The sequence below is a fragment of the Filicampus tigris genome, chromosome 7 (genome assembly GCF_054856515.1).
Source record: "Filicampus tigris isolate MCC_2025a chromosome 7, RoL_Ftig_1.0, whole genome shotgun sequence".
Taxonomy (NCBI): Eukaryota; Metazoa; Chordata; class Actinopteri; order Syngnathiformes; family Syngnathidae; genus Filicampus; species Filicampus tigris.
The window spans coordinates 9,696,748-9,724,184 of NC_141223.1; the positions used below are offsets into that span (position 1 = coordinate 9,696,748).

The following is a 27,437-nucleotide window of genomic DNA, read 5'->3' on the forward strand; positions in this document are numbered from 1 at the left end:
TGTGTGGGTTTTCTCCGGGTTCTCAGGTTTCCTCCCACATTCCAAACACATGCATGGTAAATTGACGTTTGTCTGTGTGTGCCCTGCGATTGGCTGGCAACCAATTCGGGGTGTCCCCGCCTACTGCCCGAAAGAAAGGAGAAAATCTTAGTAGATTTATATGCAAGGGGATCTTATTTACTGACTATTAGAGTCACGAAACCAAACATTTGGTAAAGGAAGGAAATAAAAAAAGTCACCTTTGATGAAATGGGAGTGGTCTAAAGTCAAAATTCGAGAAATTGACATTAGCACAGGTAAAAGGAATGAAAGAGAAAAGAAATGAAACTAGCACAACAGCCTAAAATTACAAAATCGATTACATAATCTATTTGGAAAAAGCGAAAGTGGCTATTATACGCTTATGAGCCTTTTGGCTAGAGGAAGGTGAAACTATACCCTGTCAGTCTGGAAAAACAAAGACACATAAAGGCATTTGTTCATTAATAATATTAGCTTTGATAATCAAAACCAAGTCAATGACGAAATAAGAACCTTATTCTATTAATTTGTATAGCGCCAGATTACGCCTTTATTTTGAAGGCAAGGAAGCTTTTCACGGCTTCCGCAGGATGGGTCAAGTCGACGTCAGTAGCAAGTACTGTAGATGCGTACTCGATGGCTCACTACGAAAACAAGCGCTTCGTGACCGAAACAGGTATCAGAAAACATTCATTTGTGCACGTTTCCATGCCACTATCGAATGTTTGAATGATCTGAATTATTTTCCCAAGCTTGCTCACACTGCTTTTAATCGTGAACTGAAATACGATTTGACGGTTTGATCCATGTAGCTTGCTCTGTTTTTCTTTTCATGCTCCACTCTGCAGGTTCCTAACGTTCTGTTTACATGGCTAGCGATAGTTCATTCGTCAGTTGTCTTCGTTGTCCGTGAACGTTATATAGCCTATAATATAATTCTGCACTGTACTGTACCTATTAAAATTATGGGGTGCTGCTTGTGTGTTTTACAGTTGTACTGCTGAGCTTCAAAACGTAACTTTCAGATATGTCATCGATGGAGCGGAATGGGGATCTGCAGAGGGGGGACTACGAGGGAGACAATTTTAGGTAAAAAAAAGAAAAGAAGTAATCTTTTGCTTCATGCCAGAAATAATATTTCTCCACTGGTGGAATAATAAGTTAACTGCAAGAGAGTACTCGTTCATGGACTGGGATTTAGAATAACACATTTAAAGTGTTTCTAACGTTTCGGCCCTACTTTGGTTCATAAGAGGGGCAAACACGTTATTTATGCATCACATCTTGTTAATATGTAGTCTTTTTTTTGTGCTGGGACAGTTGATTGTTTTGTTGCTTATTTGAATACAAGTAAGTACAGCCGCACGTTTGGATTTACAGAGGTTTCTGACTCATTCCAAATTGGATGTACTGTATTATAATAATAAACATCACACAATTTCACACAAAAATCGACACATCTAATTCAAGATTATGTTGCCCAACTGTATAGTGCCTAATACGGATTTGAAGAAATTGCAGTCATGCTGTCATATCTGAGAAAAGGTCAGCTCTGTGCTCAACAGCTTACAGAGGGACTTGAACTTTAAATGTTAATTCAGTTTACAAACAGTTATAATTCTGTAAGATTCATAAATGAGATTAAACAGCATGGGCAAACAATGGAGCGCTATAGACATCGGAACCCGTTCCCTCATTACTGAGTCTCCTTTTGTTGCTTATTTGACTCAACAGTAGGCATTAAAATGTCAGAATGTTGTTGATAAATGCAAAATACAATGCTTGCTTTCATGACTTGTTCCTTTGGCACTCTTCCAAGACAGCTGACATTGCTCACATCAACACCAAAATAACCACCCAGTTACTGAGTAATCAAGTACTGTTACAATCTCATGGATGCCGCACTGTCATTTGGATGGAAAATCTGCACAGTAGCATCAAGTGTGCACGATTACTCCAAAAATTCCAGTTGTGGGAAAGTGGTCACAACCGTGCATAATGCCTTACTTACTCTTTGATGCAGCAGCAACCGATGAATGTCCTACTGAAGCTGGAGGACTTACATATCAAATCATGTTTGCATGGAGACATTATAATTGCAATTTATAAATGCATTTTTTTTTTGTACATTCTCATCTAAAAAATAATTTAATGTTCTGTTAATACAGTGCATTCAAAAAAAATTAAAACCACTTTAAAAATAGCTTTGGTGGGCTGGAACAGATGAGTGGCATTTCAATTGATTTCAATGGGGGACATGGATTATCATTGACGTATGCATACACACATTGCCTTGCAACCTTATTAAATCTATTAGTCAAAGCACCTCAGTATTTGTAAAAGTAGGACTGGTCTGCATTTACTGTTGAGGATGTGGTTGCAGCAGTGTGCAAAAGTCTTCATTTTATGTCTTTGTTCTCTGAATGCATTTCTTTCAGAATTGACATGCTTCCTTTTAAGCAAGCAGAATTTAATTTCTCCCCCCGCCCCTCAATATTGTCCCCAGGATACACATAGTGACATGGAATGTAGCCACAGCCGATCCCCCAGATGACTTGAGCTCACTTCTCCATTTAGATTCTCCAGAGGATGTAGACCTCTACGTCATTGGGTAAGAGAGTGTAGGGAATTGAAAGAGATTGTGTCAGTTCACTTTAACTTGTGTTGACAAACCTTTGTATCATCTTCACAACTGTACTTCACCGTATCATAATTACAGCACTACGGGTTACTATATTTCATGTGATGACTTTACGCATCATTTGCACTGCTGTCATCGTTTGGTACTACTACACTAATGCTATTTATCCTTACATTGCATAACAACTCCGTATTCATGATTTATGTTGTAAATGCTCTCTTTGTTATAGTTGCTTGTTGGTATACTACTAGTGTGGCTCGAACCACCGGAGACAAATTCCTTGTGTGTTCTTTGCGACTTGGCCACTCACGATGATTTTGATTCTGAGTGAGAGGATGGGCAAAATGATTCAAAATAAATATCGATGTAAGCCTGCAGGAGGTGTACTCTGGGCCGCTGAGATTCATGTCGGATGTTGTGTTCGATGACCCTTGGAGCTTTGTGCTCATGTCCGCCTTAGCACCGAGGCAATATGTGAAGGTACACAGAACACTGTATTAATTTTAGTTTCTATGCAACTCCATGCAACACCATCTGCCTTATATATGACATGTATGTTTATGTGCATTTCAGGTGTCCTCTATCAGAATGCAAGGTCTGTTGCTGCTGCTCTTCTCCAAACTGGAGCACCTGCCATTCATTCGAGACATCCAGGCCACATACACACGAACTGGCATCTTGGGCTATTGGGTAAAATGTTGTTACTAGCACTGTATGCGAAAATGCCAAAAGAAATTTGCCCTAATTGTGAAGCGATACTGTTAAATCCGATGCGTTTAAATTGACCAGTATTTAACCAATGCACTACAAAAATAACTTACATCATATCAGAGTTGGTCCGTCATACTCTGGATCATAAACCAAATTATGCTTCAGCCCCCTGCTGCATACTGTAGATGTCTAATGTTATAACCAAAATAAATATTACAGGTCGCTCAGTCATCTACTTCCCATATTTTCCACTATACATTTAGGTTGTACTATATATATTTTTTTGCTGGCCAAGCACACACACACACACACACACACACCATTTCTGACAACTATGAACTCATTGATTGCTTGCCTGCTTTAAGTTGTCAATTTGTGAGGAAATTCTCATTTTCTGTGCGTCTCAGGGTAACAAAGGCGGCGTGTCCATTCGTCTGTCTCTCTACGGTCACATGCTCTGTTTCCTCAATTGTCACCTGGCTGCGCATATGAAACATGCCACTGAGCGGGTGGTCGAATTTGAGTACATTACGGACACACAGACTTTCAACTGCGAAAAAGCTGAGAGAATTCTTGATCACAGGTGAGTGCATACAGTGGACAAAGGCCAACACCATCAGACTCAAAATGCTCTGCTAATTTCATTTTTTCCCCCCAAAATCTTCCTATAAAAATTTTACGGACAGTGTTTTCAAGAGGAAGTTAAAAAAAAAAAATTGTCCAACGCGCCCCCACTAGTCTTAACACGGTATCCTGATCGATATTGCGTTTGTGGAATATGAATTAAGCAGAAAACTTGTGTTATCCATCTCAGGGTGTGGCCATTTTTCCACTTGCTGTTGACTGAAAATGACATCACGGTTGCTCAGGGCTGAGATAACGACCGTCACTTGTTTGCTGGGTTTGGTCATGTGACGTTTACAAGCTGAGCCCTTAGGCACTTGACTGTGATATCATTTTCAGTTGACAGCAAGTGGCAAAATGGCAACCGCAGGTTTATATAATCAACAGATTTACAGTAGTTCTTCAATTCACATTGTGCATAGCAGCGGACCTTTCTCTTGTCTAGAAACTTTTTCCATGGGGCAATGTCAAACACAAATATACATTTCAGTTAAAACTTAGGATTTCATGTTGTATTGATTACAAAAGGCATACTGTTAGTCTGTGCAGCTTCATTTGAATAGCGAGCATTTTTACTAGTTACATATTACAGTAGGTTCATGGCTGTGCGTTTATGAGCTTAGACCAGCTGATAATTAATAAGACAAATATTCTTTATATTATCAGAAGCTTTGGAAGTGTTCAAACTAAAATGAAGACACATGGATAGGAAACAAATATTTCCTTCATTTGACTTCAGCAAAACCCTACAAAATATCACCACTTAGAGTACTACGCTGCCCGGTCAAAACTTATAAGAAGAAGTAATTCAGCGACAAACAATTACATTTATGAAGAAGTAATTCAGCTATAAACAATTGCTTTTCTGAGAAAGTAATTGGTAACTTTAACTAATTACTTTTTTTAAAAGTAATTTGCCCAACATGGGATATAGGGGGCGCAAACACAGAAATGAGCAGATGAGACACATCATGCTTTCAAGTTCAACATTCTTAATAAGAAGTGAACAGCTGTACACTAAAAAGTAACATATTATATACTCACCATTAACTTTGATAATGTGTGGAATATTTGACGTCCACATTCGAGTTGTTGTGTGACTTTGTAATGCATATTTTTCCAGATAACTTGAATTCCCAATCGTGTGGCTCTATATCTTTCGGAAGTCCCAGTCTATGCTATGCCATGCTAGCGTTTCTGCACGTTTGTAGTCTGTGGTGCAAGCGTTCTACTCGATTGTATTCTCTTTTCTCTCGCTGTCGTCTGTGTCTTCAAGGCTAGTCTTCTGGTTTGGAGATCTCAACTTCCGAATTCAAGACCATGGATTGCACTTTGTTCGAACATGCATCAGCAATCAAAACTACAGCTTGCTGTGGAGCAAAGACCAGGTTGGACAAGTCTGCCTATTCATATGTCACTTGCGGATTTAGGCCCAACTAACACGGATACTATTGGTCAAGCTTTATTCATGTCTTTAGTATGGAAGGTCACGGAATGTTTTGTACGATGATGCTTTCAGCTGATCACGATGAAGCAAAAAGAGAAGTTGCTGCAAGAGTTTGAGGAAGGGCCCCTCGACTTTCAGCCCACGTACAAGTTTGACGTAAACACGGATACATATGACAGCAGGTAGCAGACGCATCGGTTGTAATGAGTCATTGTCTCGCTTCGAAAACCACCGCATATTTCCTGTGTTTGTGCTCCTCCAATATTAATGTGTGTATGCGATCTGCTCCTCTTGTCACCTTCACAGGCTCTACAGGACATGGTTTGCCTTTAAGTAAGCCTTTAATTTATGTCCACACAGGAAAGCGTAGGTCACAACTGTTACTCTGGTGTGGATGTAAATGCCATTTAACAGCTTGATTGGTAAAAACAAAAAAATTAGAGTATATACAATAACACATTTATTCTCACCTCTAACTAACATACATTTGAAAAATCGAACTAATCCTCTCACTTTGCATAACTTTTCTATCTACAGAAAGCTGCATAAAGTAAAAAATCTGGTTGTTTTCATGAAATATGCCCTTTGGAGTTTGCGGTTTTATGTGCAAATCCCACATGTTGACATCTCCAATGATCATTTTTGCCTATATTCAATATGGTTATGGAGATAGCAAATGCGAAAGTAAGTACAGCACTGTATATGAATCCATTACTAAAGATCCAAGTGAGAGAAATAAGCACCCTGTATTTGCAAACCTCACATTGATGACAAAGGGTGAATGTTTAACCTAAAAACTCCATAGGGTTACTGTTAAATCGTCAAAGTGCTACTCATCAATATTGACCTCTTTTTAAAATGGACGTGGAAGCTTGGTGCTAAATCTGGGGGTACAGCCACAGCTGCGACATCACAGCTAACATGAATAGCGCATTACTTTGTTGGAACTGCAACGTGTGTTTGCTTGTACTGTACTTGGCTATGACACAAAGAGTTTTTATTGCTGAGTGTGCATGGTCCAGTGAACCTGTTTATTGTTTTCAGACCCGCAAACAATAGGTGATAGTCTGTTTTGTTCCAAGACCACATCTATCACTCCCACAAGCTTTAAACACACTTAAACTTATCAAAGAGGAAGTAAACCCAAACATTTTTTCCTAGAATATGTTCTATGCAGGCCCACTAGTTGAAACAAGGTATTCTGATTAATATTGTATTTGTGGAATATGAGTTAAGCAGCAAATTCCACCCGTTTTTAGCCATCTCAGAGGGCGGCCATTTTGTCACTTCTGTCGACTGAAAATGACATCACAGTTGCTCAGGGCAAAATGTTTGGGTTGACTTCCCTTTTAACAACAAAACAAAAACTAAACGTATGCAAACGCACTTTTACCTTTTTTCCTTACAACTTCAATAGGACACTTTTGTGTCTTTATCAAATCAGTTGTGTTCTTAGATGCTGATCTGTAAAATCCCTGAGTGTGACCCGTAAAACATCAATTGTGGAACACAGGGCTGTTGCCAGCGCGCTGCTCAAGAGCTTGTTAATGTCTGATAATGAGCTTCTCTAGCTAAGTGTGTACCATTACGGTGAGCGGTAGAGACGTTTGATGCCTGTAAATGCTGTAACTTGCCAGTGTAATATGTACCGGTAAATGACCATATCTTTAGGTGTGAACTTTTCAGCCCTGTCTGGACCGAGATCGTTTTAATAACGCTGTCATTTGTACAGATAATAACCTTGCACTTTGACTAGATTGTTCTCAAAGCACTCTCGGTGCTTTGAGGGAACAATTCAATAATGGTTTTTGCAATGAAATTCTTCTTTATCTGCTATAAATAATGTATCAACCATCTACAGTTTGCCAGGGATGTTTCTTGACAGGCAGAACAATTTAATTTTCTTCTAATGACAGAAGGCAAAATGAATCAGTTTATGCATCTGTTGCCATTCGTGCAACAGAACAATCGCTTTGTGTTCAATTAAACAGGGCCAGATTTCACACCAAGTGCATTTGTGAGTAGTAGAGACAAGATTATCATTCTTCCCGTCCATTTTATTTGGTGTTGTGCTCCGAGATATGCCTCAGCTCAATAAAGTTTGGCAACGTGTATTAAGTCTCTTAAACAATGCTGTCATTTTGTGGCCAAAAATATAATTTCTATCCAAATGGTTCTTTAACATTCCTATGAAAGTATCTGGATGGCCAATTGCACCTGTATATATTATGTGTAGGATGGCTGATGTGATCTATTGACAAAATGACTCAAATGCTTTCTGTAACTAAAGCAAGGTCCCGATTGTGACACGTTATTTAGCCATTTTTAGTTGAAAGCAATCTGGTGTTTGGCAGTGCTCAAGTTGAACCAAACTGAGACCGGTTCCCCCTCAATCCTGTAAAGAACTGTATATTTGAACAAAACCTACTAAAGCACTAACCCCGCCCCCTTTGCGTCTGATGTGTGAATGAGCTACAGAACTTTTCTTCCATGGCAGCATTAACGTTATAGTGTTATTACGTATGTAAGGCAACAATAAGAGTGCTTTGCGCGCACATTGAAAGTGGAAAGGTCCAATACAAATGCAGACTAGATTAATAAACAGGTGTCATATTCTGTGTCTCCAATAACCACCAATCAGCAGTAAGAAGCGCAAACCCGCCTGGACGGACAGAATTCTCTGGCGCCTCAGATCCAGAGCCCTGCACACCGACAAGCAAGACAACCACGGTGACGGACCAGATGCAAAAGATGTCAAACCGCTAGAAGAAGCTGAAGAGTACCCTTTGGAGATCAGACAGGACTTGTACACCTGCAACATGGAGTACAGCATCAGTGACCACAAACCTGTCACCGGTATCTTCACACTAAAGGTGACTTAAATGCTGTCAATTCGTGTAACTTTTACTGTGCGTGATGGGACATGACATTATACTGTGGTTTTATTAGATGTTAGATTGTACTCTCAAAGTCACAAAATTTGGTGGAACATCTAATGAGATTCAATGCAGGAGTTGTATCAGCCTTTACAAACATGTTTGAGTGCCATTGTACATAGCCTTCCGCTGCACACTACTGCCATGTTCCGTATGTTAAACGAAGAGGAATTATTGCTGTTGTCACTCTGATACTATAGCAGGGTATATTAACTACATAGATGTAGCCACATTTATTATTAACATATCATTATGAATCGATCATAGGTTGGGAAAGACCCTTTCTTGTCCCATTTGCTTTAAGTTACGAGTACACAGTACCAGCCAAAAGTTTGGACATGCTTTCTCATGCTGTTGAATGTGATGGAATGGCAATAGTTTTGACAGGAACTGGAAATATAACAAGGGTATGGAGTTCCTCAGGGTTCATTTCTGGGGCATCTGCTGTTTTCATTGTATCAGCTGCCTTTGGGTTCCATCTTAAGGAAACATGGTATTTCCTTCCACTGCTATGCGGATGTCCCACTGCGCAAAAAAAAACACTTTTTCATCGAGGCCACTTTTGTCCTGTCAGGAGGAAAACAAGACCTCGATGGCACTGAATTTCAATGAAAAGAAAACAATTTATGGTGTTTGGTCCCAGTGGCCCATGCGCTTCCCATCCTGCTGACCTGGGCCCCCTGGCACCTTATCTAAAGCCAAAAGTCTGGAACTTGGGTGTTAAACTGGACAGTGATTTTAAATTGGAACAGCAAATTGATGCTGTCGTTAAATCGAACTTTATTTATCTTAGGCAGCTGGCTAAGGTAAAGCCTCTCCTTTCTCAACAGCACTTTGAAATAGTAATTCATGATTTGTCACATCTCTGGCTGGATTACTGTAATACATTTTATTTTGGAGTCAGCCAATCCTCCAACAAGCGTCTCCAGTTGGTCCAAAATGCTGCTGCTCGCCTCTTGACTGGTTCTCGTCAGAGGGAGCACATAAATCCTATTCTGGCGTCCCTTCACTGGCTCCCTGTACATTTAATGTTCTTATTCTGTTGTCGTCCCTCTCTTTGGAATGACCTCCCACTAAAAGTTAGGCAAACCCCCTTTCACTGCCCATCATTAGAACTCAATTAAGCACATTGAGTTGCCTTGTGTACGAAATGTGCATTATACCGTATTTTCCAGGTTATAAACCTCTACTTTTTCCTAGGTTTTGAGCCATGCGGCTTATATAAAGGTGCGGCTATTCTGTGGATTTTTCTTCCACCGCTAATGGCGCGCTAACCGAAATTACAATACAATAATAACTAATACATATGGAAGCATCCCATAATGCTGTCATTCGTTGTTGATGTTAATATGTCTTAAAACATGCCATTTAGTTATCACCTGTTCACTATGTTCCTTTAGCTGAAGAAGATGTACACGTCCCCATTGGTGCACCTGCAGGCTGAAGGTGAATGGAGCGCGGACATCGACGCCATGCTGCTTTACAGCCCGCTGCAGCCATTCCCTTCCAGTACATGGGACTGGATTGGATTGTATAAGGTCAGCTTTACAAACAAATGTCCTCCCTTCACTTTAACTACAAATTCACAGTTAAGTCTTGACTTTGGCCATGCAATTCAGGTTGGATTTACTAGCGTGTCAGACTACATCACATACGCATGGGTCAAAGATGACGAAGTGTCCGTCGATGAAGATGCAATTAAGGTAGTAAGTAGTCAACTGAGTAAACTGGGCATTTGGAGACAAATATTGTATATACATAAGGTCATTCTTGTTTTTGTTTTTTTTCAACACCTGTTTTTTAGGTGTATGTGAGTAAAGAGGACATTCCAGTGCGAGGAGGAGACTGTATGCTGGGTTACTACTGTAATACTCTGCAGTGCATTATTGGCATCAGTGAACCATTCAAGGTGAGTGTTGTGTGACCTGTATGCTTATTATGTCACTCTTTATTGCATTTCTAGCTTTTTAGAGAACATCCTCTCCTGCCTTGGATACATAGGCCACACGATACTCTAAATCAGTGTTTTCCAATTTTTGGGGAGGCTAGGCACATATCTTGCATAAGAAAATGTCATGGCTCACCACCGCCAAAATTGTTACTAAAATACTGTATGTTCCGGTATACTGAAATAAGGATGATCTTGTCTTAAAAAATAATTCTTCGATAAGAAAAATGTCTTTTCTTTCAGTACATGCTAAATATCACAATAATATTGATGTTGTTGTAGTCAACATACATATGTCATATTGCATGTTTTTCCAATATCGTGCAGCCCTAGTACCTGTGGCTAAATAACAAAGCCTGGAGAGTCTCCCGGCTCATCTCATTTATCGAATTGCAGCTTACTAGGTCCTCGCTCCTCTATTTACATGCTAGCACCTCCTACCAAAAATTCCACAGAGGAGGGAGTAGATTGTCAAATGAGCGATACAGAAAAGAGGTACAGATGTTTTGGGGTAATGAGACGATCACTACTTGATGTCATTTCATGGAGACATCTACTAAAGACGACGTCACGCCGTTTACACGTGTCACAAACGTGTCAGAAGTTTTTACTATCACCACAAATGTCGCCGTTATGCTTTATGTTTCAGGTAGGAATAAATCATAGTTTTGGACAATTGCTCTCGGTTCAATTTCCTCAAAGCATTTTTTCTCAATAAGAACGCCAGGGGTCGCAGTTTTTCTTCTGCACGTATGCGTGGCAGGCCCATTTGCTGACTTTGATTTGTTTGCCATTATGCGGTTCAGTCACGTCTGGTTGCATCACTCGATGTGCGGCGGGCCTCACATATAACAAGTGCCTCTCTCTTGCAGGTCCACGAGTCCAAGGTGGCCATCGAGGAGGGTTTACTGCATGAGAAGATCAACAGTCTGAATCAAATTGTAGCAACCGAAAACATTCATAACTGAGAGATCTCATTTTGGTCTGGTTAACCAGAACCAAACAAAGCTTTGAATACATTTTGTGTAGAATAAGCTGTTTCAAAGCTTCTTTCTCACACTGTTACATTGCTCCACTGCTCCAGCTGTGGTGCTACTTCCAGCAGCAGCAATGATTGGGAAACTGTGACTTTGTGTATTGTGTGTATGTACTGTGTATGAGATGGCATCATTAATTATTGATGATGCCATGCCTTGATGGAACTGTGTTTGGGTCATTAAGGGTGCAAACGAATACATCAGATGATAAAGTTAAACACTGTTTTAAGATATACTGCTACGGGCTGTACATTGAGTGACTTGTGTTGAGAGTAAAAGTGAAGCACTTGTGCTTGCTTCCACAGTGGAAACAGGTTGGTACTTTAGCTAGTCCACGACTATACAGTACTAGTGTTTTCGGTGTAAAGCTGATAGAATGCTGGCGTTTGTGATAAGGCCACAGATTCATGTGTAATGACTACACATTCACCTGTATATTATGTTTTTATATCAGGCTCCTTGTATTCACATAGTGTTAACATAATAGGAATTGATTGTTTACTATATTGTATATAAAATGCTCTGACAATGCTGGAATGTGCAAAATGGATCAGTACAACTTCACTGTTTTTATCTCATTTGAATTGCTTAAAGGTGTTAATGTTGAACCACCTTGCTTTGAATGAGCTGCTGCTGGAAGAGTTAATTTAGTCGTTTAATTAACTTCACATGTTCCTGATAGACTTGAAAACAGACTTATTTTATAGCATTTGCAAAAAAGCAGATCTTAAACTGCTTTTTCAAATAGCGCAGCAAGGCAATTTCACCATTCTGTTAAAACATTTAATATCAGTTTAATTCAAATACTGATTTATAGAGAATATCAATATAATTGCACAGCGTTTTTTTGTTTTGTTTTGTTTTGTTTTTTTGCTTAAGAATCACAGTTTGTTCAAAAAGGCAAAATTTGTTTCAGAAAGTGCCTTTTAAAGTGTGATCTTGTGTCACTCAAATAAATCGCACTATTTTATCAAAATAGTGTTTTTTCCCCCCATGGTCTTCTACAGTAAATGAGACATTTTACATCGTTTTATAAATTTCACCCAAAACATTGTTTTTTTTTCTGCACAATACAGTTATTCATAGCTTGCTGTAACCCAGACAGCCAAACTTGTGATTTATAGTATTTCTAACAATGAAGTAATGTAATGTGCTGTAACAGAAAGACCAAACATTTCTAGCTTTGAAAATGCAATATTAAAAATAATTCTAATACGTCAACTTGTTTTGTGTTACGTCTTGTTGGCTGACAAGTGTTTTTGTTATTAATGGACAAGTGAGTCGAATTACAAATGTTAGGAATCCGCCTTAGACGTTTGTTAGCTGTTGCCATAGTAACCTCGTGTTCATTTCGGTGGCTTCTGCAAGAGGCATAGCGGTGACAAGGTATGGCAAATGACAAAACCATGTTCCGTTTTATTCAATATCACTTTTTAAACTTGCACCTCGTCTTAAAAATCGACCAAACAAATTGCAAAGCTTGTTTTTCAACCGATAACAAATAATGTAGTTCAAGTAACCACGAATATCAGATGAAATTAGCCCAGTCTGAGAAGGTTTCAAATAAGTCATTATTCATAGTCCAATAATGTTAAAAGAAACACTCTGGTGTATTTACAAACACGGTATTTAAAAAGTACGTCTTTCCCGTCTCAGCTCTTTCCAAGATGTCAAGACAAACACGCCCACTTCTCGTCTGCACACAGCTAAAACGAACCTTTTTTTTTTCCACACCAGTGTAATTATTTTGTGCATGACGTGTCACTCTGAAATTCAGTACAGTGCTTCTAAAATGGACAGCATGAGCTACTGTGCAAAATACAGAGCATGTCTCGATTAAGACCGTTCATGGGACTGTACAAGTGCACGTTGTGTACTGTATTGTACTTTTAAAAAGTTTGGAGTAGACAATGTATCCTTTTCCGTTGAGGGCTGTGTCTTAATTGTTGAACAGGATGATCATGTATAACGTCATGTACATATGTCACTTGCAGTGAGTTATTTTCAAATGTAGAACATTCCTATGGGTTAACCTTTTTTTTTTCCTTGTAGGGGTGGGGGTGGGGGTCAGGATTTTTCCTATTTTCCACAGTAACAGCCTTCTTATGAAACTGCATACTGAAAGGTGTACATTTTTTTCATATGGAATTTAATGCCATCTAATTTTTGCAAAACGACTGTGTGAAATGTGCAGAGTTACAGGAAATAAACCATTTGCTCACTTCACACAGGCGAGTTTCCTAATCCCATGAAAGTAGCGGCTGCCAAGCCACTTCTAAAAAAAGAGAACGTTGGATGCTTCCTTCTGAGCAAATTATGGATGCAACCATCTCAAACCAGTCCCTTCTTAATCTTGATTGTTGAACAGGGCCCATTAGGCCATATACCTGTAGGCAGATACTTAGGGTGCCAGGTGAGCACCAAAACGGCTATAAGGGGGGAACAAAAAGCACCTGAATATTAATTAGGGCTCCCCAGTGTACCGAAAAAAATATATATATATACATATATATATCGTTATCGCGATATTGTCCCATGCAATACGCATATCACAAAGCGTGCAATATGTTTTCATAGAATTATGTGCTTTTATCTGAATTTGACCAGTCAGATTCAACCTTAAATGGATATTGATCTTTTAAAGCATTTTTAAAATATTTTTTTCCAAAATCTTGTTCTTTCATTGTATGTTATTTTTTGTACTCTATATTTTATTTCATTAGATTTGCTTTTAAATGTCTTTAACTCTTGTTTGTAAATGCTATAAAATACTTTGAAATATGTGACGCACATTGTGTAAATTTGCTATATAAAAAAAGCTGCCTTCGCTTGCTGAGTTGATCATTATCCTGTGCGCTGATTTGTCATACACTATTATGTTATTTTTCCTCTTTCTATCATTTCCACTTGTAAAATAGTGTGTTGCTTATGAAACCCATGCAGTGCATCCATGTTTCAGAAAATTACACGTTATTCATTAAATGAACACATTTTGAACTCTGACAAAGAAAACAGCAGAGTTGAAGGTCTCTTTTAAACGAATTAAAAAGCTGAACTTAAATGATCCATCGAGCATATAAAATGGCAGAATTTAAAAATACTGTTCAAATGATAAATATTTGAAAAATAACTTCCTTCCTTTGTTGAAGGATGTCTACGCGGGGAAAGAATACCCATCTGATCGGTGGATCAACTCTGGAGAGCATTGATGTCATACGGAACCACTCCAAGCTCTTCCGAGGAGAATGCACGAGACTGATCGAGGATTGCGGCAAATCTTGCAAGCGCCTGGAGGATGATGACAGCGAGAGACTGGGTAAGCAGTGCGGCACAACGTTATGAACATGACAAGGCTGCGGAGATTCGTTTACGAGGCGCTGCTTGGTGCTGCGCAGAACATCGCGTCCGAGACATTCAGTTTGTGAAGAAGGAGTTGGATCTGAAGTTGGAGGAGAGTATTTTGGAGTCAGATCAACTTGTCGCGCTGCAAAACAGAGTGATGAAAGCCATCGAGGCCTGCAAGGAGCCTCTCAGGGTCACTCTTCTCTGTATCGATGAGAGGTGAGTCAACTGAAACCAGCCCCATTTGAAGAGGTCCAGTTCAGAAAAATGAACTGTAGACTATTATTATTTATTATACAAAGCCCAATTGCGAAGAAGTTGGGATGTTGTGTCAAATGCTAGTATGAGCAGAATACAATGATTTGTACACAATGATGCCACTTTTCAAAGTACTGCTTGAGGGATCAAAGGTCAAGGGCAGTCAGTGTTAGTTTTCGGCCTTTTCTCCAGATTCTCTGAATCTTTGGGTGATATTATGGCAGGTGATAAAATGTCAAAATTCCTTGCAATTGTCCTTTTAAAAACATTCTTAAACTGTTGGACTAATTGCGCACACAGCTGCTCAGAAAGTAGTGAATCTCGCCCCACGCTTGCTTGTAACCGAGCCTTTTGGGGATTCTTCTTTTATACCCAATCATGACACTCCTCTGTTTCCAATTAACCTGTTCACCTGTGAAATGTTCCTCAACCTTCCCAGTCTTTTCACGCCACTGTTCCAGCTTTTGTGAAACGTGTTGCAGGCACCAAATTCAAAATGAATTAGAATTTACAAATAACAATCAGTTTGAGCAGTAAATATCTCGTCTTTGTTATGGGTTCAAATGAATACAGGTTGAAAGTGATTTGAAAATTATTGTGTACTTTTTAAAAACATTTTTGTTTCATTTTACACAATGTTGCAACTTCATTGGAATTGGTGTTTGTATATCCATGCACTAAAATGTTCAACCAAACCATGTAATGTTGTCTCTTGAAAGTCTGCTATGTTAATGCTAACATGTAATGCAAAATAGAAGCGCTAATGGAATCCAGCATAGATATTGCAGTTATTACAAACGTTTTAAACAACTGCTACTTTAACACACATAGAGCTGCAGCAACACATACAAAGCCAGCGTACCACAATACTCAAAAACATTTATTCCCTCAACTCTCTGTGAACAACTACTATTCCTGGAGCCTAAGGGGAATCTTCTCTGCCATTGTTTTGCTCATAATTACACTTCCACATCTTCCAGTAGACCACAGTGCTGCCCAGCAAGGTTATTATAGTAAACGCAAACCAAAGAAGCAACTAAAACTAAAATTGAAAATTAATTTTCGGTAAGGAATTAAAGGAGAGGGCTTTTCAAAAAAACAAAAGCTGACTGAAACTATATTTTACGTTTATAAAACGAACTCAATTATAGCAAAAATGTCATTCCTTTTCATCTCTGTCAATTTATTTCATACATGGGTTTATTTCAAATGTATATCAGTATTACTGTTCAGCAGCACAGAAGAATGAAGGTCGAACAGTCGTTTACGAATTGTAGTATACGTTGCTTAATACTTAAACACCATTTGAAGAACGCCGGCATTTTGCCTTGGGACAAACTTTGCGCAGGTTTTCTGCGTGTTCAATTCATCATGAATCATTGTGTGCACTGTTCCCACACTGACTTCAAACTGTACTCTAATTGTCTCTATTGACACTCCACTCAACAGTCCTTATCCATAAAAGTCAGAATTTTACCAACTAGCTCCGGTGTTCTGACTTCCCTCCCCCTCCCACACCTCTCATCGTGTCTCAAAGCTCTCTGCCACCCCAAAAGGTTTCATTCCAATTGGAACATGGATGGTCTGCACATCCAAATTAATCCATAAGCAGTCTGACGCAGTTCATAAATCGGCATAACGTTCTTTCCGAGCTTACGGCAAATCTTTATAGCGTATCACGCTTCCAAAGTGTCCTCCCATCTCGACTGCATTCCGCGAGAAATCAGCTGTAGGGTTCTCGTAATGTCCACGTACAGCAGCCTGTCTCTTTCAACCTGGAATAACAAAAATTGGTACGTTAGACATATAGTAATCACATATCAACATTTCAAACGTGTGGGATGATTATTACTGGCCCTACGAAAAAAAAGTCTCAAAACTTCTTATTGAAGGAGAGCGATTAAAAAAACAACAACACAGCTTTGACTCATGATTTTGATTGAAAAACAAAATCAAAAATTAACCGTTCAGCCCTATGTGAGATTACCCGTTTTATTACATTTTCATAGTAGCCTCAATTTAAGGGATGAATGCACAGTACTTTTACTTAGCCACATTTCTAGACGTAATAATACTGATATTGTCATAACCGCTGTTGCAGAATGATACATGTACATGTCAAGAGTGAAGGATATAAAGTATAGCATTAGTAAGTAGTAACACCTCTTTTTGAACTGCGGAGTGCAGAAATAAACCCCCTGAGAAGGTGCATGATGAAGTGTGCACGGAGCTGCTCAAGGAGGCTGACCTCACCAAGGGAGTTACGGCCCTCATGCAGCGTGTCGTCAAACAGATTGCTGAGCAAATACGGTAAGGGAGCACTTTGACCATAATATGTTCAGTCAGTTCATTTTCATCTATGAAATGATCCCATCCTTTTTCCAGATTGAACCAAGCGGACAAATTCCAACTTGAACAGGATCTCAAGGAGAAATATGTGGCGCAGAATTTAGATACCTCCTGTGCCTCGATGACCCCACATTCCCTCATCAACACACAGCAAACTTTAAATGGCAAGACAGTTTCCTCCAGGTGACCAGCCATGTTCTTCTTGATTAAATATTCAAAAAGGATCTGTCAGCATTACTTTATTAACTGTATTGGGGGGGCGGTAGTGTTCTTTTTATTGTTTATTAATACTTCAATTGAAATCTAATGTAAAACTAAACACACAACAAAACAATTTACACACATTGTATTGTGCATAACAGGGTGGAAAGGTGAGTGATTGGTTAGCACGTCTGCCTCACAGAGCAGAGGTTGTGGGTTCGATTCCGGCCCCGGCCTTCCTGTGTGGGGTTTGCATCTTCTCGCAGCGCCTGTGTGGGTTTTGTCCGGGTACTCCGGTGTCCTCCCACATTCCAAAAACATACACTCTAAATTGTCCCTAGGTGTGATTGTGAGCGCAAATGTTTGTTTGTCTCTGTGTGTCCTGCGATTGGCTGGCAACCAGTCCAGGCTGTGCCCCGCCCACTGCCCAATGACAGCTGTGATGGGCTCCAGCACACCTGCGACCCTCGTGAGGATAAGCGGTTTGGATAATGGGTGGATGGTATTGTACGTAACACTGTCGTTTTATGGATAATGGGTGGATGGTATTGTACGTAACACTGTCGTTTTATCTTCTTTCACAAAAAAGTGCTAGCTTATGGCTAACACGGAATATCGTATTGATGGACTAATAGAAAATTAGCATGAGTGAAATAACTATCAAGTAACGAATATCAAAACACAAACGCTGTCGGAAGATATGCAGAAAGGTAATATAACAATACTAACAGGCATACCGTATATTCGTCCGACACTCCGACTCAGTGAAAAACGAGTTAAATTAATGAAGTTAATTTTCAGCTTTCTTCTTCTACTGTTTTTATCTTAATGTATGTGTGTAACTCCATGCATGCACCACCACACTGCCCCTAGGAGGCCAGTGTGCACATAGCGCTTTGGACTTAGCCTAAGTTAACAGCAACAAGCAGTGTTTCACTTCTCAGACGGCCGGCCACTCAATACGCTACACTGGCGGTGTTTGATAGCGTCATGTTTCACAGCATGATTGCGAGAATTTTGAAACCGAAATACTGTGCTATTTATAATACCATTACATCCTGAATGCATATGTATACATACCCGTACCGTAGCCTTGACAACATTGAACACCAAACGTCATTTTCTTTCAGTGCATCTGTGACACCTGTACAGTGGGGGAACCACTCTGATTTCAACATCGCTAAAGCAGAGCAGCAGAAGAGAAACTCTGTGTCCCTGAGGGCTCTGGTGGAGTCTCTACTTGCACAGACTGCCGTTGATATGCAAAAGCAGTTCCAGGCGACATCAGCGGCCTTTCAGTTCAACATCAAGCAGCTCAAGACTGTCAAAATCCAGATGGAGGACCAACTCACCAAGGCAGGGCTGCATTTTGTTTATTTTCACAGAAGTGATGACCATTGCATTTTATATTCCGAACCATCTACCAATGGAGCTATTTAGTTGATAGAAGACGTGTCACAATAGTGTAGTGATTTCCATATCTGCCTTTCTCTATAACCGTTTTATACAACCGCCCCATGATTGACTGATGATGGTGCACCCCACGCGTCACCCCGAACGGCTTACTTGCGACCCTGAACACTCTCATTTCACAAAATTACGGATGGATTTGAAAGAGGAATATAGATTAGTTGATTACATATGGACATGGATCATAGGATTTGGATCTAGTAGTAAGGTGGCTGTTTAACGTTCACTCTTTGGTGTAGGGCAAAAAGGCAGAACAATCACAGCATTCGTATAAAGACAGACAACTAAACATGGCTCAGCTTCAGAAAACAGGCGATGTGTGATTGGTCGTTACCTGAGCGCCCTGAGCAACTGTGATGCCATTTTCAGTGGACAGGAGTGACAAAATGGACGCCCCGTGGGATAGCTGGGTGGATTTCTCATATTCCACAAACACAATATCAATCCGAATGCCTTGTTTCCACTAGTGGGCCTGCATAGAACATATTCTGGAAAAAAAAAAAAAAAACATGTTTGCGTTGACATCCGTTTTAACAAGAGGCAAGAAGCCCAGTTCTGCATACATATCGAGAATATAATAGAAACTGACCACTATACACAATACATACAGTAGTCAGCAAACATGGTGTGTTTAGACACTCCCCCAGCCATCACCGTTGAAACAAAACAAAACAAAACAAAACAAAACAAAACAAAACAAAATAAACAAAACAAAAATGTCAATGGCAATGAATGGAGCCTAAAGGAACAAGAAGAAGATTTATATGGAATAGGAGGAAAGCAAAATGTTTCGACAAATGTTTTGTATTACATGATAAAGAACACCAAATTCCAAAGTACTGAGTTGGTTTGGTGTTTGTGCACATTGTTTTGACGGGCATGCTGTTCCGTGCTAGGTTTTGTCAGAGTATGCCAGCCAGCAGAGAAACCGAGACGATCTCCTGGTGGCAGTCACAGAGAATGAGCATTTCCTGACTTTGGCTCAGGCGAGGCTGGATTTGCGTCAGCAGAGGCCCCCAAAAGAGAAATGCCATGATCCAGCACAATCACAGCTCCTCGCAGAGGTCGGCAAGGTGACCTGTCAAATCAACAAGTAGGTCCAGGCAGGACGCACTCATCGTATGCAGCCACTTGAACAGTCTTTGTGTGGCTGTAGATGCTCCGGTCTTCCCGATCTCCTGATTTCTTGTTCGTTCCTAATTTCCTCCACTGTCAGGTTGCATGAAACAGTGGAGCAGTCAGAAGAGCAGCAGAGGGCGTTGGTCCGCTGCCAGCTGGAGCTCCAACACAACATTGAGGTCAAGGCCAGACTCCTCTACGTTGACGAGGTCATCTGCGGCCAACTCAGGAAGCCGATTGTCATACACAACTTCTGACACGCTTTGTGAATGACTGTGGTTTTAAAATGTAGTTCTTCAAAACAGTTTCACAAAGAGTCAATGTATCTATATACAATCCTCTCCAAAAGTATTGCAACGGCAAGGTCAATTTCTTTGCTTTTTTTTGTGCAGCGAAGACATTTGGGATTCAGATGAAAAGATGAATGAGTCAAAGTTTTAGAATTCTAGCTTTTATTTCATGGCGTTTGCAGCTAGATGTGTTAAACAACTCAGGACAGAGCATCTTTGAAGCCATCTACTTTTCAAGTGGGCCGAAATTATTCAATTAACTCAAAGTGAATAATAGGGATGTAATGATTACTTGAAAAATCGTTTAATTGATCGATTAATCAATTTGATTAATTGCAAATCGAGGTGATTAAATTCATCTACAAAATGGTGTCTTGAAACGTTTTCTCGTTTCAGACGCATAGCACATTTTGAGTGTGTAGATCAAATTATGCTTTTGCGCCAAACAATTGCGTATTGCGTTTGTGGATGGCTGCAGAACCACACTAGTGCACAGAGACAAGCACGGTAGCGATTTTTTTAAAGAATCGAATCGAAAATCTGGAACTGAAAATCGGATCGGGGGTTGAGTGGATCCTTACATCCCTAGTGAATACCATGTATTATTTGGTGTTATAACCAGGGGTACACGTAAAAAATTGGTGTGGTTCTTAGATGAGCACCAGAGGTTGTTGTTTGGTGCTCATTTTTTTTCCTGACCCTCTGACCTCATGGATGAACGTAAAGATTTACAGCACAGCTGAGCAAAGTAGGGCCCGCGGAAGACATCCGTGTGTGTGTGTGTGTGTGTGTGTGTATGTGTATATATATATATATATATATATATATATATATATATATATATATATATATATATATATATATATATATATATATATATATATATATATATATATATATATATATATATATATATATATATATATATATATATATATATATATATATATATATATATATATATATATATATATATATATATATATATATATATATATATATATATATATATATATCCGCTATATAGGTCCGCTGATAGTGTAGTGGTACACACGCCTGAGTTGTGTGCGGGCAGCGTGGGATCAATTCCCGCTCAGTGACAGTGTCTATGTGTGCCCTGCGACTGGCTGGCGACCAGTTCGGGGTGTAGTGCCTTCGCCCGTTGACGGCTGGGATAGGCTCCAGCAACTCACCGCGACCCTATATAGGATAAGCGGTTTGGAAGATGAATATATATATATATATATATATATATATATATATGAATAGCACCAACACCAACTGTGGTCCTCATGTTAGCAACAATCTCATGTTAGCAGCAATCTTATGTCCTGCACAGTGGAGGGAAGAGAAGAATTTGCCTTTGTAACGATTTGGTAGTCATAAGTACAGCTAACACAGTTTTAAAAATAGAGAAAAAATATGGACGATGATGTACACGTTTTTGTGTGAATGTTTATCAAATAGTGATTTCATGTTAATATGTGGAGATAAGTCTATCAGTTGACATTGGCACTTGCGCACCGTTTATGGGCACCCCTGATAGTAACCCTTACTTTGCAATAACTGCGTCAAGCCTGCGACCCATTGACTTCACCAGTTGCATTCTTCATTTGAAATGAATCGGATCATAAACAGTGCCTTCTTTTCTCCATACTTTGGCCTTTCCGTCACTTTGGTAGTGGTTCACCTTGGTCTCATCAGCCCATAAAACTTTGTTCCAAAACTTTTGTGGCTCATCTCTGTACTTCTACGGAGAGCCCAATCTGGTCTTCGGATTGTTTTTGATAATGAGTGATTTGCATCTTGTGATATGTATGGCCTGTATATTTCTCATCTCAAAGTCTTCTTCACACAGTCGATTACGATACCTTCACCCCTGCCCCGTGGAGGTTGGCAGTGATGTCACTGACTGTTGTCTTTGGGTGTTTCTTCACAGCTCTAACAATAGCCTTCATTTAATAATGAATGCATGTGTGTCTGTATGCATCCACAACCAATCCGTCTGTCCGCCTATGACGTACGCCCATTTTGTAGACGATAAACTATAGATGGGAACCTTCAAAAAATAAACAGATTGAGTATAGTCAGTAGTTATAGTTTGAATAGGCACCAATCAGGGTCGAACCCAGGTGACACCCCATTTTAACAACCTATTAGTGTGACATCTTAGACTACACAGGCGATTTTAGTACTCGTGGTGTTCATGCAACACTGACATTCTCTTTTTAACACTGTCCCTGAACTTTTCACATTGTCTGATTTGCAGTCTAGGAAGTGTTTGTAGTCTGTACACAAGTTGAGCATATACGCAAAATCACCATTGGATTCACAACACGTAAGTATTGGCCCATTTTGTTCGCACAAGTGAGCGTATATTGATGAATCAGAATTCATTGTAAATTGCAGTCCCTGTGGCGCCCTAATTTGCATAACCCACAGCCATTTGCGGCCAAAAAAGGGCATCCGTTTTGACAAAGCTCAGCCAATGCACAGTGATGCAAACATAGTCAGAGCCCCCCTGGCCTGCTGTATTTTTCTCATTTTTGACAAAATGGCCCCTTTTTCCAGCTTTATATGTCTTTCGGACAGCTTAAATTAGCCTACCGATATTTAGCACCAACGACTTTGAATTTGAATGTTTATTATGTAAAGAGTGTGAATTTGAGGAAAATGATCATATTTACTGGCCTAAGTAAAATATTTATAATTCTTCTTGAGAAATATTATCTAACAACATTTAAGAGTTTACCTTCTCAGTTATTTTTATACTCATATTTTTGATGAAAAGTCTCAGTTGTGTCACACTTCACTTTATATTTTATACGTTGTATGATAGAAATAGAAAATAGAAAATATATAAACCATAATTTATCAAAACGTTATGATTATTTCAAAATTCCCACTTTGGACAAGTAAATCTGGGCCAAGTCACGGCATAAAAAGTGACATAAAATGTTTAATCCTTAAAAGATTCTTACAAACTTGGAGTCAATTTACTCGTGGTACAAATTTCCAGAGCTGGGCATTTTACTAAAAATTCCTGGTCCGTTTATCGCTTTTCGCCTGCAGCCGTCCGCCTATCCGCCTCTTTGTCCGGCCGGACCAAATAGTAATCGCCTATTGGCCGGTCTGACTATCATTTTAAATGAGCTTCTGTTATTTAACAACTTTGGTTTTCCACCCACCCCCCACTTTAAAATAGAGTCTAAATAGGGTACATTAGAGACAGGAAAATTATTACAAAAGGCAGTCAGTGTAATAATGAAGTCTGTTCAGACAAACAAAATATAGTAACCCCTATTTTTCGTGGAAAGCATTTATTGGCACTTTAAGGCAGTTTTTGTTTGTTTGATAATTTGGGGGTTAAAAATGTATGCAGATTTTCACTTTTCATGGACCAACTCACTCCCTAGCACGGCTCCCCCTGCTTTTCGCCTGCGCTCCACCACAAAAACCTCTACCCGTGAAATTATTGGAAATAATCAGACAAATAAGATTTACTGGATGATGTAAATCCACACTTAATGTGAGGGCAGTGACTCCACAAGCAGCTAAAAAAAAGCCAATTTTGCATAGTATGTCCACTTTGAATCTGCATCATTGTGTCATTATTCAAGCATTATTGGCACGGCGCTAAGCTAATGGTTGTTTTCCCCACAGATTTTGAATGGAATTCAATACCAATTACCTGGAAAATTATGCAATAGTTTGAGGATTATGCATCAATCAAGAAATGTAGATTTCAACACATTTTGTCGAAAGGGCCATTACTTTAAGCCTGTCATGGTTTAATGTTATGAATGGCTCTGTTGTGGTGAAGAGGCCTCTTCCTCGACTTCTTTGTTCTCTGGGCATCTTACCTTTACTTTTCTGTCTTGTTGCATCTTTCAGCATTATGTTAGAAAGGCGGTAGTAGTAAATTGGCAGGTCACTCAAACCTATAAAAAAAATGCTGGAAATATTTGTTGAGGTGATTTTAAAATGAATTTTGCAGTGCAATTTCAAACACCAATGAAAAACATAATGAAAAACGTCCACTTGTCAAGAAGGTGTGAATATGTTACAGGTTTCCAAAGGCTTTGTTGAAAAAGTAAAAGTAGTACACATCAGAAATTGTGAACAATGCATTCAAACTGGACAGACAGATAATTGTTTAAAGGAAGAAATTGCAGTGAAAGATGATTGTCAAAGTTCTCTCAGCGCCACATTGAAAAACAACATACATAACAGAGCTCCAAGTGTTTAATGCAGCACAAAGAAACACTCCAAAAACCCTGACCAAAGTATTTGATATTTTTATACTAACATGCTATCCTCACTGTTTCATGACTAGAAATGCGACGTGGTTGAAGATCGCATAGCATCTTACCAGAAATGTGTTAAATATTTAATCTGGAAAATAAATGGTACTTTTTCTAAATGTATCAATTACTTCAACCCAAGCAAATATCTTCAGACTATACATGTATCAAAGTGGGACACCACACATACCACACAATTGTTATATTTCTATTGCAAATATATGTTTGAGAAAATAATGCTGCCTGGACCATACAAATACAATAAAATTTGTCCAAACTAGTAATGTACAATATTATAAATGTGTATTGCTGTACAGTACGTCTATTTGTTTGTCCCGGGAGTGGTAGTTTATGCAAACAAAATGAGGTCTGAGAAGAATGATGAAATAACAAATGAAATAAAATAAAATCGAAAGGAAATAACAATATTGTGGAGCCACACAAAATCGCTATAATCTTTGTCTCTTATCAACAGTATAGGCTGTACTGAGCTCGCGAAGCGTTTTATGTTGCTTCATCTCAGGTGATGTAGCTGTTATACAACTCTTTCTGTAGCAAAATGATTTAAATGTTGAACGTGATGAAAGTATCAAGAGTTTGAAAAATAAAAGTGAGTGATCAGAAAAATGAATCTCGAGTCCCACAGACATACACTCAGGTTGTTGTTCGCACCAACAGAGGCCGCTGTTGTCCAACAAAAGCGATATACTGTGATTCCAGCAACGAAACCATAAATAGCTTCTTTTTTTTCCCGTAAACCTGTGAGGTATAAACGGATGCCAATGTGAGCGGAATTCGGAATATATATTAATCATTTTGTTCCTGTGACATTGCCACGTTATAAAGTAGGAGTTTGTGTTTGTGAGGTTCATACCTTGTTGCCCTTTCCTTTTGTTGACGAAAGTCACTTGCAGAGGGATCAGATGATCGAGTAGTACATTTCAACAACTCTAACTACTTCAACAACAACAGAGCTGTGAGGTAGTTCCACACTCAATTGCAAGGTTATTGGCAATATTGTCGGAAATTTCAGTATGAGCCTAAAAATGCTCTATAACCTTTATAGGTGTTCAATGTTTCAGTGCGTTTTGTTCGGCAAAAAAAGACAACAGGTTGAATCAAGTCAACCAAGACATTTCCTGCTTCAATTAGAATTGTTTTAAGGGGTCCTCTTCATAATACTGTTCACATTTTGACATGACCAGACCAGAACAACAACACACACACACACGAAAATGGATCAACAATAACTCAACATTGCAAGGCTTCAAACATGATGTCAGAGGGAAGTGGCTGCTAAACTGAAGAGTGGTTGCAGCAGAAATACAGAGAGACTGGAAGAGTCACGGAAAGTCATAGAAAAAGACATCTATGAAAATGTACTGATCGATTCATGGATCAACCACCAACTGTGCATTTTGTCCTTCAGCTCCTTGTTAGAAATTTGTGCAAAAGTACTGAAACGCTGACCAGTTACACTTCCATCCATCCGTTCAAAAGTTTAGAGAAGGTCAAAATAACCTGTAAACTAAGGTTATATTGCATTTTAGATTCATCTCAAACTTTCTCCAGAAAGGTGAATGTCCCTAACTTTTGTGAGCAGTGTATGTCAAAGAGGAAAACAAAGTGCACCAGACAGTTCGTGGCTTGGCAGCCCATTACTCTGTGTTGAGTGCGTGTGTGTGTGTGTGCGCGTGTGCGTGTGTGTTACGAATGGGTGACTATTTATTTGTCGTCTTCACAACACACGCGGATGATGCCTTGAGCAACGATTGTCGGCAGGGAGTTGGAAATCATGCTGGTCGATGTCCATATACATCCACCGTCTATTATGCTGGATGATCGTCTCGAAGACATGCCCCTGCAATTTTTTGTCAATGGCGAGTGTGGGGGTGCCAACGCTAAATTTGTCTGGTCTATACACATGGGTCTAGTTTATTCTTGCCCAGCCAAAGACGTTTTGATTCCCCTTAAAAGTTATTTGTTGAGAGAAGGATTGCTTTGGTTGTTCCCCCCCTAAGGTGAATGCCTGTGGCCAAGCCCCCTCGACCCCCTCCTTTGCATGCCACTGCTTCACATGCTGCTATTATATTATATAGTTCAAAGTTTTGATGGAAGAGCTGTCCAGCAGGATCCAATATACCGAGGACCTGTCTACACGTAGCCGGGCGTTTTGAAAACGGTTGTTAAAAAACTCCGGCTACGTGGACAAGGCCTGAGGCCACGTAAAAAAGATGAAAACATTTGAAAGTGAACAGTGATCTGAACAAAATGCATCTTTTATTGAATTGTCTACACAGGTACAGTACAGAACGGTTCACTTCAAATGAACTGTTGGTTCTTGTGAGAAACAACATTTTATTTTTGTATTTTGAGATTGTGTTGTAGTGTCATGGTTGATTGTGTTGTAGTGTCATGGTTGATAGTGTCTGAGCAACCTAGGCAGATAGGTTTGTGTTTACATTCGGTGAACACACAGTATAATCTGCTTCCTATTTCACCTGAACGACCCCATTTTCTTGACCTCATTTAATCCTGGCAACACGGCAGTACCTTCTCTCACTTCTTCTCTGGCGGGGAAATAGAGGTCTTTTGATTGGAGTTTCTCTGAAGTGATGTCTGCCATCTAGTGGTGAACACTGTTTATTAAATGTAAAACTGCCCAGTTACAGTAAATATTTTTAATTGTGTTGGAACAAGCCACAGGTGCCCGCCAGTTGCCCTTCTCTACTCTAAATT

General features: G+C 39.4%; 2 protein-coding genes and 1 long non-coding RNA gene across 4 annotated transcripts; 2 read left to right on the plus strand and 1 right to left on the minus strand.

Annotated features, from left to right (window-relative positions):
• The first annotated feature begins 538 nt into the window (after positions 1 to 538).
• On the plus strand, positions 539 to 12,586 carry inpp5ka (inositol polyphosphate-5-phosphatase Ka). Of its 2 annotated transcripts, XM_086035290.1 has the most exons (14): positions 539 to 697; positions 1,014 to 1,110; positions 2,528 to 2,632; positions 3,034 to 3,142; positions 3,236 to 3,352; positions 3,781 to 3,956; positions 5,274 to 5,385; positions 5,517 to 5,626; positions 5,751 to 5,777; positions 8,086 to 8,317; positions 9,781 to 9,918; positions 10,000 to 10,083; positions 10,185 to 10,289; positions 11,201 to 12,586. In XM_086035290.1, exons 2-14 carry the CDS (start codon positions 1,049 to 1,051, stop codon positions 11,294 to 11,296), a joined length of 1,473 nt encoding a protein of 490 aa, XP_085891416.1. In that variant the 5' UTR covers positions 539 to 697; positions 1,014 to 1,048; the 3' UTR covers positions 11,297 to 12,586. The 2 variants fall into 2 exon arrangements, with proteins under 2 accessions (XP_085891416.1, XP_085891417.1); XM_086035291.1 differs by lacking the exon at positions 5,751 to 5,777 and having other exon boundaries at positions 540 to 697.
• Positions 12,587 to 12,682: 96 nt separating this feature from the next.
• tekt1 (tektin 1) lies at positions 12,683 to 21,173 on the plus strand. Its single transcript, XM_086035292.1, has 8 exons — positions 12,683 to 12,751; positions 14,515 to 14,681; positions 14,761 to 14,926; positions 17,153 to 17,275; positions 17,351 to 17,497; positions 18,646 to 18,871; positions 19,882 to 20,078; positions 20,202 to 21,173. Exons 2-8 carry the CDS (start codon positions 14,516 to 14,518, stop codon positions 20,359 to 20,361), a joined length of 1,185 nt encoding a protein of 394 aa, XP_085891418.1. The 5' UTR covers positions 12,683 to 12,751; position 14,515; the 3' UTR covers positions 20,362 to 21,173.
• Positions 13,733 to 18,447, minus strand: LOC147144726 (uncharacterized). The gene is made up of 3 exons (XR_015087426.1): positions 18,253 to 18,447; positions 16,623 to 16,740; positions 13,733 to 14,653 (listed from the first exon to the last, which is right to left on the minus strand). It is a non-coding gene; the product is annotated as an uncharacterized LOC147144726 (long non-coding RNA).
• Positions 21,174 to 27,437: the final 6,264 nt, after the last annotated feature.

What these genes read in the sequence shown, in the direction of transcription:
- inpp5ka (XM_086035290.1), top strand. Translation starts at nt 1,049, where the DNA reads ATGTCATCGATGGAGCGGAATGGGGATCTGCAGAGGGGGGACTACGAG. An exon ending in TGCTGTGGAGCAAAGACCAG is followed by an intron (nt 5,386 to 5,516) that starts GTTGGACAAGTC and finishes TGATGCTTTCAG; the next exon opens with CTGATCACGATGAAGCAAAA. An exon ending in TCGATGAAGATGCAATTAAG is followed by an intron (nt 10,084 to 10,184) that starts GTAGTAAGTAGT and finishes CCTGTTTTTTAG; the next exon opens with GTGTATGTGAGTAAAGAGGA.
- tekt1 (XM_086035292.1), top strand. Translation starts at nt 14,516, where the DNA reads ATGTCTACGCGGGGAAAGAATACCCATCTGATCGGTGGATCAACTCTG. An exon ending in TGATGACAGCGAGAGACTGG is followed by an intron (nt 14,682 to 14,760) that starts GTAAGCAGTGCG and finishes GGTGCTGCGCAG; the next exon opens with AACATCGCGTCCGAGACATT. An exon ending in TGGAGGACCAACTCACCAAG is followed by an intron (nt 18,872 to 19,881) that starts GCAGGGCTGCAT and finishes GTTCCGTGCTAG; the next exon opens with GTTTTGTCAGAGTATGCCAG.